Consider the following 17,473-nt stretch of genomic DNA (forward strand, 5'->3'; position numbering starts at 1 on the left):
TTGCATAAAGAATGTTCAGTAGCCTGCGCACATTAGAAAAAGAGAACCTGCCGGGGATAAATCCTGTCTGATCCGGGTGAATAATGGTTGTTACATGTTTGATCAACCTATCAGCAAGCACTTTGGTGATAATGTTTTTATGAAAATGAAGCAATGCTATTGGTCTATAATTTGCAGGATCTGTTGCCTCTGCCTTTTCTCAACAGAACGCAAATAGTGGCTTCATACAATGATTTTGGCAAAATATCATTTTCTGTTGAATCAGTGAACATCCTGAGTAAGAAGGGTGAGAGCTTCACTGAAGGTTTTATAAAATTCACAGCCAAAATCATCTGGGCCTGCAGCCTTTCCAGGTGGGAGAGCTTTTATTGCCTCCATTATTTCCACTGTTGTGAAATTTGAGTTAAATAATTTTTTGGCTCTATCATCAAGTTTTGGCAGGCTGACGGAATCAAAGAAGGCTGATACATCAGTTCCAGAAGCATCGGATCTGGAAGAATATAACTCTGAGTAAAATTCTTTGAAGCAGTTGTTTATCTTTTCAGGGTCTGTCAGCAAAGTACGCGCCTTAGACCAGATTTCATGGATTGCTGTATTCGCCTGTGCGCCCTTTAGTTGTCTGGGGACAAACCTTCCCGGTTTGTCCCCTAGTTCAAATAGTTTTTGTCTCAGCTTTAGTAGGAGGTTACTGACCTGTGAACCTGTGAACCAAGAATAGAATTGTATTCAAATTTTAATTTCAAAATATTGTTGTAGTCAACCTGAGAGAATGAAGTTCTGTATGTCTCCTCCAAAACGGGGAGTTTTTTTTATCTATCTCCTCTAACCACTTGCGTTTCCCTTTTTTCTATGGCAGACTGAAATAATATGACCTCTCATAACCACTTTAAAAGTTTCCCATAGTGTAGAATCAGATACCACTCCTGTGTCATTAGTCTTGAGGAACTCATTCAACTTGGCTGTCTGGTCTGTGAGCAAGGAGGGGTTAAAACGGCAACTGTAATTCTGTTTTAGTAAAGAAAGATTGAGGGACAACATAATTGGACTGTGGTCGCTTATTAAGATGATATGGTGTTTAGAATTAAGCACATCAGTTTGGAATCTATTAGGAAGTAGTCGATTCTAGAATAAGACTTGACAGTAGAATGAGTAGTCTTTGTCTGTGTGATATTGCGGTCTCCAGATGTCCACTAGATTCCTGGATTTGATTAGATTATTTAGAACCTGGTCAGAGGTGATATTTGAAGGAGTACGTGTAGACAGTCAGTCAAGATACGAAACAAGGTAACAAGTAAAATCACCTCTAATTATTAGATTAGTGGTACTAAGATCTGGGAGCAAATCAAAAACATCACGAAAGAAATGTGGGTTGTCAATGTTAGGGCCATAGATGTTCAATAGGGTGACAGGATAAGAATTAATGTTCCCTGATACATGTGGGTCTGTAGACATGGAGGAGAGTTGAAAAGGGATGTTTTTACGAAAGAGAGTAGCGACACCTCTAGCTTTGGAGGAGAAGGGTGATTGGTAAACTTGAGAAATTCAGTTGGATCTCAGATGCCGCTGCACCGTGGCTAAAGTGCGTTTCTTGCAGGACAATTATGTCAGCACCAAGGGATTTCAAGTGCTTAAATATCATGCCCCTTTTGCACACGTGCCCGAGACCGTTCACGTTCCTGGAGATTAATGTAACAGCATTAACATCTGACTGATTCCTGAGATCGGTGTGCACGGTCAATGATGAGGGGCTTTGGAAGTTGTCATAGCCCAGCAGCTTGGGAATGAGCTTGGACACAAACTATGTGGGTTTACCTTGTTCTTTATCCTCCAAAATCCCCACAAGTTTGATGTTCAGCCTGCGACTTCGGCCTTCTAAGTCGAGAACCTTGGTTTCCAGGCCTCCGATCCGGATGTCATGGTCAGACAGGGCCTCATCGGCTGTGTCCATGCAGCTCTTCAGTTCGGCCTGTGCTGAAACTTTGTTTCGAGCCTGTCAAAGCGATTGTTGATAGTTTTTATTACAGCCTCTTTCATTTGTTGACACATTGCCGTTGCATAATCTTGTTGCTGGGTGTCTGAAGAGTTGTCATCTTCAGTACTCAATGGCGCTAGCTGCTGCTTGTTGGGCCTGGGCCTTTGTAGACTGCGTTAGCTGTTCTGTTGGTTTTCGTCGCCATATTTCACTTTTTCGCTGATAGGTTAGTGCCTGGGTTATGTACTAAACAATGTGTATATATGTTAGCAAATTTGGAACTAAAACGGTAACAGTTAAAGATTTCAAAATAAGCGGAGAGGAGATCTGAAGGAACGCTTGTACTCCATACGCATGCGCACTAGCGCCCCGATCTGACAGTATTTCTGATTGTCTTAACTCACCACCACTGTGGAGCTTCTGAAATATGTTTTTCTTCACCTCATATAGCAAGTAAACAAAGTCTGTTTTTACATCAATTGAGAATGACAATAGTTCCTCAATGTAGCCTATTTGAAAAATCTTTCCAGCATTTTTTTCCAGGAAAAAAATGTTGTGCTCGGTCATAAGATAGGCCTACCTGATTACGTCTTATCCCTTGCGCAAATAGCCTACAACTTTGTCTGTCCGGAGCTCACTGGCTCAGGAAACTCTGAGTGCCCAAAATATTTTATACAATGTTGCAATTTGCTAGCATGAGCTTCAGGCTGGACCCAACATGTTTCAAGTTCCTTGCAGACAGGCCATACGTAACCACTGTGATTTTATAGGATATTTATTTTTATCAGGATATTTTTTACATGCAGGGTGCAATGTTATATCGGTTGGCTTTATGTAGGTTATTTTTACATAATTGGTAATTACAATAGAAGTTACTTTTAGAATTTTTATTAACCACATGATAATGATTTTGAGATACGAAGACTTTATTCTAATTTAAATTAAACTGTTCCACGAAAATGTGCATATGGAAATCCTAAAAGGCATGCAGATCGGTAGAAATAAATTGGCACTCCAAATGGAAAAGGGTGACAACCGCTGGTGTAGCCTATCATCTACCAGCAACTTCAGGAGCTTAATAGCAGAATCTGATTAGGCTATCTTAATCTCTGGCTCCCTATTGAGTAATTTGTGTGTCTTAATTATTTAATCACAGTGTGCTTAAAGCATCAGACAAGCTCAGTAGCCTACATATAGTTGGTTTTATTAAAACACATAGGGTGTGTCTATATAGGGAAAAATACACATTTAAAAATTTAGACCAATCGATTTGTCGGAAGAACAGACCACTCCAGGTTGACCAAGATTTTTTTTAGTTGGGGACAGACTTAATAAACACACACTTCAGAGTGCTACTAGTCCAGTATTAATGTGTGAATAAGTCGATAAATAATAGCCTGGTCCACATCTGTTTGTGCTGTCTTGCCAACTACTATGGTCATATTGTCATTCCAAACATGACAATATACTGGCAAGAAAGTACAAACAAGTCTGGGAGCAGGCTAACTAAATAGCCCTCAGAACCTAAAATGTTCTCATCTTCAGGTTGAAGACTTTGGTTGGCCTGACCTGCACGCCCCTCCGCTAGACAAGATCTGTGCCATGTGTAAGGTCATGGAGACCTGGCTGACCTCTGACCCCAGCAACGTGGTCGTCCTTCACTGCAAGGTCAGGGAGGGTTTAGTGATGTGTTGTATTGTGTTATGTTTTCTGTTCAAATATCTCCAGATATCTTACATCTCTCTTGTATTTATTTTTTCTCTCTCTCTCAGGGAAACATAGGGAAGATGGGGGTCATTGTGGGTGCCTACATGCACTACAGCAAGATCTCTGCAGGGTATGTGATGAGTGTGTGTGTGTGTGTGGGGGGGGGGGGGGGTAGCCTGTTTATTGATAGCCTGTTTGTGTGTGTAGGGCGGACCAGGCTCTGACCACTCTGGCCATGAGGAAGTTCTGTGAGGATAAAGTCTCCTCCTCGCTACAGCCCTCCCAGAACAGGTAAGAACATCGCCCCTCTCTCTCTTTCTCTTATGCCATGCAACTTTCCTGCATATTCCTCCCATTTCTCCTCCTTCCTGTGTGTTTTACTCCTAATTTTATACCCCCGTCTCTCTCTTGCGCTCTCTCCTCTCCTCCCCAGGTATATGTACTACTTTGGGGGTCTGCTGTCGGGGGAGATCAAGATGAACAGCAGTCCTCTGTACCTTCACCATGTTCTGATCCCCAGCCTGCCCAACTTCCAGGCAGCAGGCGGAGGTCAGTGTCCTACTGGAGAATGTGATGTAGTACACTACAATGTCAAATCTGTGTTGTTTCAACTTGAAAATATAAATTAGCACAATGCCTAATGGTTATAATTTAAGTAAACTCAGAAGATCAAGTTTAGTCAAATGAAAGTTCAAATGTGTGTAGTAACTCTTCTTTTCAAGTTGAAACAACAGAAAATGTTGAGATGGAACTTATTAGTTTAGTACTGGTAGGAGTATCAACATTAGTATTTTTAGAATGATCAACTAGTATTTTTTGTTTAGTACTGTTAGGAGTATCAATATTAGTATTTTTTGTTTAGTACTGTTAGGTGTATAAACATTTGTATTTTTAGAATGATCAACTAGTATTTTTAGTTTAGTCATTTTTGAATTATCAACTAGTATTTTTATTTAACTTCAAAACTTTGAGGGGATAGATTTCAACTCCTTCTTTAATGACATCACATCAACACCCTCTTTCTCCCCGTTGTCTCCTTCTTTCTCACACTTCTCTCTGCGCAGGTTACTATCCTTTCCTGAAGATCTACCAGTCTCTACAGCTGGTCTACACCTCGGGCATCTAGTGAGCTAATTAATGTTGTTAACAGTGATTGTGGTGAATAATAGCATATGGTCTCTAGTGTGTTTTTCACTGTGTTCCCTTTCCACCGTCACACACAGTTGGTACTTGTGTACCTTTGTTGGGACTTGTTTATACTGTTTATACGTGCTACTGTCTGTGTTTACATGTGTGCTGGTTTGAGTTTACTCCAACTGAACATGGTTTACCTGTGTTTTTCTATGTTGAGTTGTGTTTTGACAATGTTAGCATGTGTTTTGACAATGTTAGGTGTGTTTTACTATGTTGAGGTGTGTTTTACTATGTTGAGGTGTGTTTTGACAATGTTGAGGTGTGTTTTACTATGTTGAGGTGTGTTTTGACAATGTTGAGGTGTGTTTTGACAATGTTGAGGTGTGTTTTGACAATGTTGAGGTGTGTTTTGACTATGTTGAGGTGTGTTTTGACTATGTTGAGGTGTGTTTTGACAATGTTGAGGTGTGTTTTGACTATGTTGAGGTGTGTTTTGACTATGTTGAGGTGTGTTTTGACTATGTTGAGGTGTGTTTTGACTATGCTGAGGCGTGTGTTTTGACTATGCTGAGGCGTGTATTCTGACTGTTGAGGTGTGTTTTACTATGTTGAGGTGTATTTTTACTATGTTGAGGTGTATTTTGACTATGTTGAGGTGTGTTTTGACTATGTTGAGGTGTGTTTTGACTATGTTAGCATGTGTTTTGACTATGTTTACGTCTGTCTGTATGCGTAGCGACCCCCAGGGCTCCAGGGCGAGGAAGCTGTATGTGACACTCGAGCCGGCGCTTCTGTTGAAGGGGGACATAATGGTGAGAGAGCACTGTTAGACACAAAATGGATGCCCAGTGGCGAGCTTTCACTCCTGTCAATCATACTCTACTATCTCCTATTTCACCTGTTCTCCTATTGGATTATAGCTACAGAAGTAAACAAACTATCCTCCATATTGCATTTGAATAAGAATGCAATTGATTAGAGCTTTTGTTGCCAATGTGGCGCAAAAATAAGCATTTACACTCCAAATTGTATTCTCTCCCTCTCTCCCTTCCCACTCTCTATCCCGACCCTCTGTCTCTTCCTCTCCCTCTCTCTCTCTCTCTCTCTCCAGGTGAAGTGCTACCACCGGCGGCTGCGTGGCTCAGAGAGGGAGGTGGTGTTCAGGCTGCAGTTCCACACCTGTACGGTCCACAGAGCTCAGCTGTGGTTCAGCAAGGGAGAACTGGACCTGGCCTGTACAGGTACCTTTAACGGGGGTGGAAGAGAGGGGATGTTAGGGAGTTTAGGAAGGAGGGAGGGGAGCAGGGAGAAGGGAATGGTTGTGTTTCAGGATGATATGCAGTTGCTTATTATTGGAGGCAGTCAGATAGATAGACATGCAAGCACGCAGTCTCACTCCTTTGCAAACACACACTTGCTCGCTCACTAACACACACACACACACACACACACACACGTACAGAAATCTGACTTGTAGGCAAGACGCAACACAATCTGACAAGAACCAACAGTTTTTTATGATACAATTATTTATTTATTTTAAATAGAATATTGATATACAAATAAATAATGTATTAGCAAACCTATACCTACCAATATTCTAACTGATAGCTCAGAGGCAGAGAGTAAGCCCATCTCCACAGACCCGGGTTCGATCCCAGGCGAACATTTGGCCCAGCGTCGTCTGGGTTAGGGGAGGGTTTGGTAGGTCGGGATTATCTTGTCCCATTGCGCTCTAGCAACTCTTTGTGGTGGGCCAGTACAACACTTGAAGACTGGGGATGGCCTCCTACACTGGAGCAGAATAGAGCAAGGGAGAAGTAGATAGACGGGTATTTACTGAGCTGGAGAAGTCAGGCTGAGCTGGTGAAGTACTTACTAAGCTGGTGAATTCAGGCTGAGCTGGTGAAGTACTTACTAAGCTGGTGAATTCAGGCTGAGCTGGTGAAGTCAGGCCGGGGTGGTGAAGTACTTACTAAGCTGGTGAATTCAGGCTGAGCTGGTGAAGTCAGGCTGGGGTAGTGAAGTACTTACTAAGCTGGTGAATTCAAGCTGAGCTGGTGAAGTCAGGCTGCGGTAGTGAAGTCACTTACTGAGCTGGTGAATTCAGGCTGAGCTGGTGAAGTCAGGTTGAGGTGGTGAAGTCACTTACTAAGCTGGTGAATACAGGCTGAGCTGGTGAAGTCACTTACTGAGCTGGTGAAGTCACTTACTGAGCTGGTGAATTCAGGCTGAGCTGGTGAAGTCAGGCTGAGGTGGTGAAGTCACTTACTGAGCTGGTGAAGTCAGACTGCGGTAGTGAAGTCACTTACTGAGCTGGTGAAGTCAGGCTGGGGTAGTGAAGTCACTTACTGAGCTGGTGAAGTCAGGCTGGGGTAGTGAAGCCACTTACTAAGCTAGTGAATTCAGGCTGAGCTGGTGAAGTTAGGCTGAGGTGGTGAAGTACTTACTAAGCTGGTGAATTCAGGCTGAGCTGGTGAAGTCAGGCTGACCTGGTGAAGTCAGGCTGGGGTAGTGAAGTCACTTACTGAGCTGGTGAAGTCAGGCTGCGGTAGTGAAGTCACTTACTGAGCTGGTGAATTCAGGCTGAGCTGGTGAAGTCAGGCTGAGGTGGTGAAGTCACTTACTAAGCTGGTGAATTCAGGCTGCGGTAGTGAAGTCACTTACTGAGCTGGTGAATTCAGGCTGAGCTGGTGAAGTCAGGCTGCGGTAGTGAAGTCACTTACTGGGGTAGTGAAGTCACTTACTGAGCTGGTGAATTCAGGCTGAGCTGGTGAAGTCAGGCTGAGGTGGTGAAGTCACTTACTGAGCTGGTGAATTCAGGCTGCGGTAGTGAAGTCACTTACTGAGCTGGTGAATTCAGGCTGAGCTGGTGAAGTCAGGCTGCGGTAGTGAAGTCACTTACTGGGGTAGTGAAGTCACTTACTGAGCTGGTGAAGTCAGGCTGGGGTAGTGAAGTCACTTACTGAGCTGGTGAAGTCAGGCTGAGGTGGTGAAGTAACTTACTGAGCTGGTGAATTCAGGCTGCGGTAGTAAAGTCACTTACTGAGCTGGTGAATTCAGGCTGAGCTGGTGAAGTCAGGCTGCGGTAGTGAAGTCACTTACTGAGCTGGTGAAGTCAGGCTGGGGTAGTGAAGGCACTTACTGAGCTGGTGAAGTCAGGCTGGGGTAGTGAAGTCACTTACTGAGCTGGTGAAGTCAGGCTGCGGTAGTGAAGTCACTTACTGAGCTGGTGAATTCAGGCTGAGCTGGTGAAGTCAGGCTGCTGTAGTGAAGTCACTTACTGAGCTGGTGAAGTCAGGCTGGGGTAGTGAAGTCACTTACTGAGCTGGTGAAGTCAGGCTGGGGTAGTGAAGTCACTTACTGAGCTGGTGAAGTCAGGCTGCGGTAGTGAAGTCACTTACTGAGCTGGTGAAGTCAGGCTGGGGTAGTGAAGTCACTTACTGAGCTGGTGAAGTCAGGCTGGGGTAGTGAAGCCACTTACTAAGCTGGTGAATTCAGAATGAGCTGGTGAAGTCAGGCTGAGGTGGTGAAGTACTTACTAAGCTGGTGAATTCAGGCTGAGCTGGTGAAGTCAGACTGAGCTGGTGAAGTCAGGCTGGGGTAGTGAAGTACTTACTAAGCTGGTGAATTCAGGCTGAGCTGGTGAAGTCAGGCTGGGGTAGTGAAGTACTTACTAAGCTGGTGAATTCAGGCTGAGCTGGTGAAGTCAGGCTGAGGTGGTGAAGTCAGGCTGGGGTAGTGAAGTCACTTACTGAGCTGGTGAAGTCAGGCTGGGGTAGTGAAGTCACTTACTGAGCTGGTGAATTAAGGCTGAGCTGGTGAAGTCAGGCTGAGGTGGTGAAGTCAGGCTGGGGTAGTGAAGTCACTTACTGAGCTGGTGAATTCAGGCTGGGGTAGTGAAGTCACTTACTGAGCTGGTGAAGTCAGGCTGGGGTAGTGAAGTCACTTACTGAGCTGGTGAAGTCAGGCTGGGGTAGTGAAGCCACTTACTAAGCTGGTGAATTCAGGCTGAGCTGGTGAAGTCAGGCTGAGGTGGTGAAGTACTTACTAAGCTGGTGAATTCAGGCTGAGCTGGTGAAGTCAGACTGAGCTGGTGAAGTCAGGCTGGGGTAGTGAAGTACTTACTAAGCTGGTGAATTCAGGCTGAGCTGGTGAAGTCAGGCTGAGGTGGTGAAGTCAGGCTGGGGTAGTGAAGTCACTTACTGAGCTGGTGAAGTCAGGCTGGGGTAGTGAAGTCACTTACTGAGCTGGTGAATTCAGACTGAGCTGGTGAAGTCAGGCAGAGGTGGTGAAGTCACTTACTGAGCTGGTGAATTCAGGCTGAGCTGGTGAAGTCACTTACTAAGCTGGTGAATTCAGGCTGAGGTAGTGAAGTCAGGCTGAGGTGGTGAAGTCACTTACTAAGCTGGTGAAGTCAGGCTGAGGTGGTGAAGTCACTTACTAAGCTGGTGAAGTCAGGCTGAGGTAGTGAAGTCAGGCTGAGGTGGTGAAGTCACTTACTGAGCTGGTGAAGTCAGGCTAAGGTAGTGAAGTCACTTACTGAGATGGTGAAGTCAGGCTTTTCCCTCAGAACAGCCTCAACTCCTCGGAGCATGGACTCTAGAAGGCCCATGTTGACTCCAATGCTTCCAACAGTTTTGTCAAGTTGGCCGGATGTCCTTTGGGTAGTGGACCATTCTCGATACGCACGGGAAACAGTTGAGCGTGAAAAACCCAGCAACGTTGCAGTTCCTGACACAAACCTGTGCGCCTGTCACCTACTACCATACCCCGTTCAAAGGCACTTCAATCTTTTGTCTTGCCCATTCATCCTCTGAATGGCAAACATACACAATCCATGTCTCAATTGTCTCAAGGCTTAAAAATCCTTCTTTGACCTTTCTTCTCCCCTTCATCTAAACTGATGGAAGTGGATTTAACAAGTGACATCAATAAGGGATCATAGCTTTCACCTGGATTCACCTGGTCAGTCTATATCATGGAAAGAGTTCATAATGTTTTGTCCACTCAGTGTATTTATAACATACTTCAATTAAAATGAAATATACTGTGTATAAGATACACACACATGACATATTTCATGTGTGTATATTATACAGCATATGTAATGTATATTTTATGTATGATTTATATGAGAGAGAGAGAGACATTTATATAAAACAGCTTGTTTGGATGCTGATTGGTTGATATGTGGGACAATTCCCGCAAAATACCATGACGTGTTAATGTCAAAGTTCCACTGTCCTGCAGCCAGAATACAAAAACAAAGTTACTTGTTAAAATAAGATTTGTAATGCAAAAATATCGTTAATATTTTTTTTTAATATGTTGGCAACCTTGGCTTCCCCTCGGCCACAGAACAGCCCTTGGCTTTCCCTCGGGCCACAGAACAGCCCTTGGCTTCCCCTCGGGTCTCAGAACAGCCCTTGGCTTCCCCTCGGGCCTCAGAACAGCCCTTGGCTTCCCCTCGGGCCTCAGAACAGCCCTTGTTGGGAGTTGTCACACAATAATTCTCGGGTTCTCAGGCATTATTGCTTAAATATATATAGTTTGGGTTTGGGCTGGGCTGTTTGTCTCTCCGTAGATGACCGCTTCCCTCCAGATGCTACGGTGGAGTTTATATTCTCCTACGGCCCAGAGAAAATGAAAGGTACAGAGAGATAGAGAGAGAGAGAGAGAGAGAGAGAGAGAGAGAGAGAGAGAGCAAAACTGTGTGTGATTGTACAAAGCTGTGTGTGAGCGTACAAAGCTGTGTGTGAGCGTACAAAGCTGTGTGTGAGCGGTACAAAGCTGTGTGTGATTGTACAAAGCTGTGTGTGAGCGTACAAAGCTGTGTGTGAGCGTACAAAGCTGTGTGTGAGCGTACAAAGCTGTGTGTGAGCGTACAAAGCTGTGTGTGATTGTACAAAGCTGTGTGTGAGCGTACAAAGCTGTGTGTGAGCGTACAAAGCTGTGTGTGAGCGTACAAAGCTGTGTGTGAGCGTACAAAGCTGTGTGTGAGCGTACAAAGCTGTGTGTGCACATGTGTGTGCACATCCTTGTTAGTGTGTTATGTGTGTGTCTGTGCATTCCAGGTGTGTGTGATATCTAATAGCAATCTCTTTCATCACAGGGCAAGAGTACCGTAAGAATGACCCATCTGTTACAGTGGACTGCAACACCTCGGACCCAGTGATGCGCTGGGACTCCTATGAGAACTTCAATCTGCACCACCAGGATAGCACTGAGGGTAAGGGTTAAACACACACACTCATACACATAGGGAGAGTGGGGTAAGTTGAGCCAAGGGGGTAAGTTGAGTCACCCTTGTTTCTAGGAAACCATACTCAAAATGAATCATGGAGTCTGTGAAGGAAGAAACCACATGGAAAAAGTGGTAAGCAAGTTACGTCCAAAAAACAGATTTTCAAATGTATTTATTGTGTTAAAGGTTTCATGATGGTTGTATCTAAACCTAAGTAGACAATTTTAAGATTGTTCTATACATAAGTTGGGGTCTCTATAAGCTTCAATATGAGGTCCTAAACCTAGCATGAAAGTGCATCCTTGTAGCTGTGTGGTCTTATATTGTTAAAATGTTTGCCTTGGGGTAAGTTGAGCCAATGGCCATGTGGTAAGTTGAGCCAATGGCAAGTTGAGCAAATTGAAACGTTTTCTTCACTGGCATAATGCAAGGCATTATCACTGGGTTATGAGGTAACAATGGCCTATGTTATGAGTGTTTAAAAAAGTACAAAATGTTTGTTATCTGTTAAGCCTGTGTTAAAATATGTGCCAAGATTTTTTGGATAAGCTATGTTTAAAAAACATTTAATGTTTACATGAATTCTGATTATTTCTAGAGATACATTACATAACATCCTGAAATATATGTAGATATCTTTGTTAGAAAGAATAATAGATTTCCCTTGAAGGAGTGATGCTGAATGTAAAAAATGGCTCAACTTACCTCACTCTGCCCTATAGACACACATAGTTTATCATGCACGCAACTATACCCACACCCACACATCTCTGGTGTATATACTCACGCCACCAAGACAACATTCCTGGACTCATACACGTACACACAAGCTAACTCTGAATCCCTCTCTGGTTGTCAGACATCTCCCACACGCGTGGTCCTCTGGATGGCAGCCTGTACGCCCAGGTGAAGAAGCATCGAGGCCGGGGCTCTGTCAATGTCGCTGATGCCTCTCCCAATGCATGCCCCACAGGCAACCCCACAGCCAAGCCCCCTCCACCGGCCCAGCCTCAATCTCAACCTCCGCCCCTGTCCCTCAGTTCTGACTCGGGACACTCCTCCACCCCCTCCGAACACATGGAGGACCCCCCTCCTTGCCCCCTGTCCCGCCTGGAGAAAGAGAAGAAGGTGGTGGACTGTCTACTGCAGAGGGGGGAGGGTGGCGAGAGAGACAGGGAAATGCAGAGGGAGAGGGACCGGGAGATGGCAATTTTGGATGATGGAGACTCTGTTCCAGATATAGGGTTGAGGCGGGAGCAGTGGTCATGTTGCGTTCGAGCGGGCCACGGTCGAAGATGTCAGAGGTGTGGGGAGGCATCGGGTTGGGAGAGGGAGCTGTGCTTTGCTAACGGACATTGTATGGCCCGCTGTAACAGCAGCACCAAGGGGCACCCAAAGAGCCGAGCATTACCCGCCTTACCCTCCCAGCAGCCGGTGTCTCCTCGCCCCCTGGAGCCCCATCTGGACATGTGCCATCGCCATAGCGCCCACACCCTGTCCAAGTTGCCGTGGGAATGTCCCCCGCCCCCTTTACCCTGTCTCCATCGGCCATGCTACCCCTACCCCGCCCCTGAACACGCCCACCCAAACGCCCACACCATCCCGGCCTCCAATAGGCTCTTCTGTGGTGGAGAGGAGTGTCGGGTCTTTCATTACCCCGCCCCCCGCCCTGACCCACCTCGCCTCTCCCACCAATCTCTGCCTTCCAGCCCGTATAGGGAGATGTTTTTCAGCCCGGCGGCTCGTCCTCGCTCTGATGGCTGCCCATGCCGAGACTGCACCTGCAGGCAAGAGCACCAATTGGCTTCGGCCAGAGCCTTCCACCCGCTGTGCCCGGACCAACCAGAGAGCCTGCACTGGCCCCAAGGGCAGGACTCTGAGCTGTGGAACAGGGATGCCTGGCTGGGGCGGGGGAGGGAGGGGCCTTCTCAGCTCTGGGAGCCGGAGAATCCGTGGGAGGCGGAGAGAGAAGCAGAGTTTTGTCAACGGAGGTCAGTGGGAGGGATGTCACCCTATAGAGGTCCCGGGTACCCCAGCCCCCAACCACTCCTGGACAGCCCCGGTGGCAGCAGTGGGTACAACACACCCCAACCCCCTCGCCACTCCTGCCCTTGCTCTCTCTACCAGCAGGCCTCCCCCTCGGAGAGCCACGGGAGCCCGAGGTATGCCTCGGGGTACCAGTCTGGGTCCACCTTACCCCTGCCCCCTGGTAGCCCAAACCCTGGTGACTCCCAATCGAAACCACCCACCGACCGGCAGCAACAGACTGATGGACACACTTGTAAGTGATGCAACCTCACACAGTGGCGAACCGTGACTATAGGACCTAGGCCTTCAGAGGGACCAAAAATCTTCCAATATGTTGTATCAAACAAAAAAAATACAGAAAATAACAGAAAACATAGCATCACTTAATGCACCCGACAATACATCTAGTTGTAGTGAAGGAGGAGCAATACTTTTTGATGACATTAGGAATGAATTAAACAGGCCTGGCTTCGCTTCGGGCTGCCACACACACAGAGAGAAAGAACCGGCATGGACACAACATGACACACAGCATAAAATAATGCATTGTTTAAACAATTTATGGTAGCCAACACCAGAGTTGGGACCAAGTCATTGTTTTACAAGTCACAAGTAAGTCTCAAGTCATAGCACTCAAGTCCCAAGTCAAGTCTCAAGTCAAGACCGCCAAGTATCAAGTCAAGTCTCAAGTCCTTAACTTTGAGTTTCGAGTCCTAAACAAGTCATAATGTGCTCTTCACCAAATGTAATACCATTTCATATTTTTAACAAGAGTAATAGTATATTACATTTACGCAAATCATGAATGCTTTTCAAAATATCTATATAATTATTACTTTCCAAATAAACGTCATATTTCCATGGAAATACATGGGTAGCCATGAGAAAGACACCCCACCCCAATAGTGATCGACTATCGAGGATCGCTATGGGGCGCAATTGGGCGATGTAGGCTTGTACACAATCGCCCAACCTTAACACACACACAGACACACACTCCCTCTCTCTCTAAGTGTGGTTACAGTAGGCTAACGTATATCAATGGTTTTAGGAACAGCAGTAACATCAGTAACTGCCTAGCCAGTTGTAGCTCAATCTTGACTCGAGTCCACACCTCTGGCCAACACCACTATCACACGATCACCAATAGCAACAAGAACAGTGTCACATCAAAGGTGACAGGCTCATGGTGCTGAAAGCACAACAACTGTAATACTTGTCCACTCCATGGTGCTGAAAGTACAGCGACTGTAATACTTGTCCACTCCATGGTGCTGAAAGTACAGCGACTGTAATACTTGTCCAGTCCATGGTGCTGAAAGTACAGCGACTGTAATACTTGTCCACTCCATGGTGCTGAAAGTACAGCGACTGTAATACTTGTCCACTCCATGGTGCTGAAAGTACAGTGACTGTAATACTTGTCCACGCCATGGTGCTGAAAGTACAGCGACTGTAATACTTGTCCACTCCATGGTGCTGAAAGTACAGCGACTGTAATACTTGTCCACTCTATGGTGCTGAAAGTACAGCGACTGTAATACTTGTCCACTCCATGGTGCTGAAAGTTACTTGTCCACTCCATGGTGCTGAAAGTACAGCGACTGTAATACTTGTCCACTCCATGGTGCTGAAAGTACAGCGACTGTAATACTTGTCCACTCCATGGTGCTGAAAGTACAGCGACTGTAATACTTGTCCACTCCATGGTGCTGAAAGTACAGCGACTGTAATACTTGTCCACTCCATGGTGCTGAAAGTACAGCGACTGTAATACTTGTCCACTCCATGGTGCTGAAAGTACAGCGACTGTAATACTTGTCCACTCTATGGTGCTGAAAGTACAGCGACTGTAATACTTGTCCACTCCATGGTGCTGAAAGTTACTTGTCCACTCCATGGTGCTGAAAGTACAGCGACTGTAATACTTGTCCACTCCATGGTGCTGAAAGTACAGCGACTGTAATACTTGTCCACTCCATGGTGCTGAAAGTACAGCGACTGTAATACTTGTCCACTCCATGGTGCTGAAAGTACAGCGACTGTAATACTTGTCCACTCCATGGTGCTGAAAGTACAGCGACTGTAATACTTGTCCACTCCATGGTGCTGAAAGTACAGCGACTGTAATACTTGTCCACTCCATGGTGCTGAAAGTACAGCGACTGTAATAGATGTCCACTCCATGGTGCTGAAAGTACAGCGACTGTAATATGTGTCCACTCCATGGTGCTGAAAGTACAGCGACTGTAATACTTGTTCACTCCATGGTGCTGAAAGTACAGCGACTGTAATACTTGTCCACTCCATGGTGCTGAAAGTACAGCGACTGTAATACTTGTCCACTCCATGGTGCTGAAGGAGAGCCAGTTTTGGTCTAACACATAGACAGGGCTGATAGACAGGCGACAGCAGTCACACACAGCATCAAATAATGTTAAAGGATAAGCAGCCCATTCACTCCAGTAGGCCCCATGAAATCATACCACTACAAAATCGCAAGCATTTCACGCCAACATTTTTATTAACAAACCAGCTATTTCTTCCCATTGCAAATATATTTTATCATGTTCATCACACTAACCAGTGATCTAAAGTTTAAATGCAACAATGTTTCACAGTCATGATTTTCAAAGAGATAGCTAACAGCAAGCGAACTGCAACAACAAACGGTTTCACTCACCAGATAATGATAAATTGTAAATTAAGTTTGAAAGTTAATCTTGAAAAGGGTGATGCTAACAAATTAACAACAACAGCTGCTGCAGCCGCCGTCACCATTGTCACACTACTACAATGGAAGCTACCTAGCCTAACTAGCATTAGCATGTGAAAACTAGTGCTTGCGACAGATTTTTTTTGTCTTGCGCTCTCTTCTTCTTCTTTAAGGTTTTATGGCAGACTACAACCTAATAATGTATTTCCGCCACCTACTGTATTGGCTACTGTCAGCCTACTATTCTGTATTATGAATTCATGACCTCTTGCGCTCTCAGTAGTGACCTGTTGAGGCCTTGTCCCACCCATTGCAAGTCAAAATATGATTGGTTAATTCCACTGTCACTCCAAAATTCTGCTCTAATACAGCTGAATGGCAGAGGCCTTCTGTCCAGTTTCTGAAGGCCAGCCAATGGCTGGCTGTGCTAGCTAGTTTTATCTACCCAGAGACCACCAAAGAAAATCCTGATTGGATTATTTGTTCTATTCAGTATTAACCCTTCTCTTTCCAACACAAACTGAAGAGATGAAATCAGGAAATTATTACAATTATTGTAAAGATGAAAAAGAAATTAAAACAACATTTAATTTATAAAATTATATATTTTTATAAATCCTTAGACCTTCTCTGAAGGCCTAGAAGGCCCTGACGGTTCCACACTGATCTCACAGGTACTGTATTATGCACATGTTTACACTAGATGGATAAAATGCAACTGGACTTTCTTTCTTGAACTCTCCTCTCTCATTTACTCCCCCCTCTCTCCTTCGGTCACTCTGTCTCTCTCGCTCTCTTTCTCTTAATTTCTCTCTTGGTGCATCAGATGTGGTGCAAAACAGTGTGGGTATGGAGGACTCTTCTTCCCAGGGGTCATTGGGGCAAAGGTTAGTATTGGGAGAGTGGGAGCTGATCCTAGATCTGTATCTTGGGGACACTTCACCCGTATCATGGATCTATTTTCTTCTTGTGGTGTTTTCTTTAGGTTTGTGTTTTCAGTGTGAATTGTGTGACACATAGTGGTGAAGAAAACTCTGGAGCAGGAGATGTAATCTTTTTCAGCATCAGACCTCCCTAATTCTCACTTTAAACATTGTTTTTGTGTTTAATAAGCTAAATTACACATTCTGTTAACATATGACCCCAAAGTGAACTGTTGCAATTTGAAGTCTATGACATTTCAGATTTACATATAATTTTTTTTACAAAGTAGTTTGGATGTAGTGAACTACTTTTTCAAACTTTAGTTCAGTAAACTATATTTTTCTTAAGGGTAGCTTTAGTGTAGCCTAACTTCTTCCAGTGTGAAGTAGTTGGTAGCGTGGTAAACTATATTTTCAGAGTAGCTTCCCCAACACTTTATACAGTGATGTAATAAACCAGTGATGTATTCTGCCAATGGAGCTCGTCAGCTTGTAGTCCTAAAAAACAAAATTAGTAACTTCTGGTTTGTTCAGCCATTCCCATGGGGAAAATGAATGTGGAAAGAATAGGGTTTTGGGGTAAACGCCGAAAATAAGGTCTGAGGTGAACACAGGGTTAGGAGATCTTTTGTTCTATAAGATAATATCAGTCAGTTAACATGACCTTTATGAATTAGGAAGCTTTTGTGTGCTTTTTTTTATTTTTGATTTCATTCAAAATTCACCAAAAGTGACGTTAGCTGATG

The 17,473-nt window shown here is 44.8% G+C and overlaps 1 protein-coding gene across 2 annotated transcripts in view; it reads left to right on the forward strand.

The window, feature by feature from the left end:
- LOC106583608 (tensin-2) overlaps positions 1-17,473 on the forward strand; it is a 47,358-nt gene that overhangs the window by 19,981 nt on the left and 9,904 nt on the right. Inside the window, exons 6-16 of one of the 2 annotated variants that reach the window (XM_014167989.3) lie at positions 3,518-3,640; positions 3,745-3,809; positions 3,887-3,970; positions 4,113-4,228; positions 4,744-4,804; positions 5,550-5,625; positions 5,925-6,054; positions 10,401-10,466; positions 10,929-11,045; positions 11,920-13,341; positions 16,631-16,691. In XM_014167989.3, the coding sequence (XP_014023464.2) occupies positions 3,518-3,640; positions 3,745-3,809; positions 3,887-3,970; positions 4,113-4,228; positions 4,744-4,804; positions 5,550-5,625; positions 5,925-6,054; positions 10,401-10,466; positions 10,929-11,045; positions 11,920-13,341; positions 16,631-16,691 (2,321 nt within the window). The remainder of the gene's footprint in view (positions 1-3,517; positions 3,641-3,744; positions 3,810-3,886; positions 3,971-4,112; positions 4,229-4,743; positions 4,805-5,549; positions 5,626-5,924; positions 6,055-10,400; positions 10,467-10,928; positions 11,046-11,919; positions 13,342-16,630; positions 16,692-17,473) is intronic. The other variant, XM_045705423.2, reaches the window with a different exon arrangement.

Source organism: Salmo salar, chromosome 22, assembly GCF_965601325.2.
Source record: "Salmo salar chromosome 22, fSalSal1, whole genome shotgun sequence".
Taxonomy (NCBI): domain Eukaryota; kingdom Metazoa; phylum Chordata; class Actinopteri; order Salmoniformes; family Salmonidae; genus Salmo; species Salmo salar.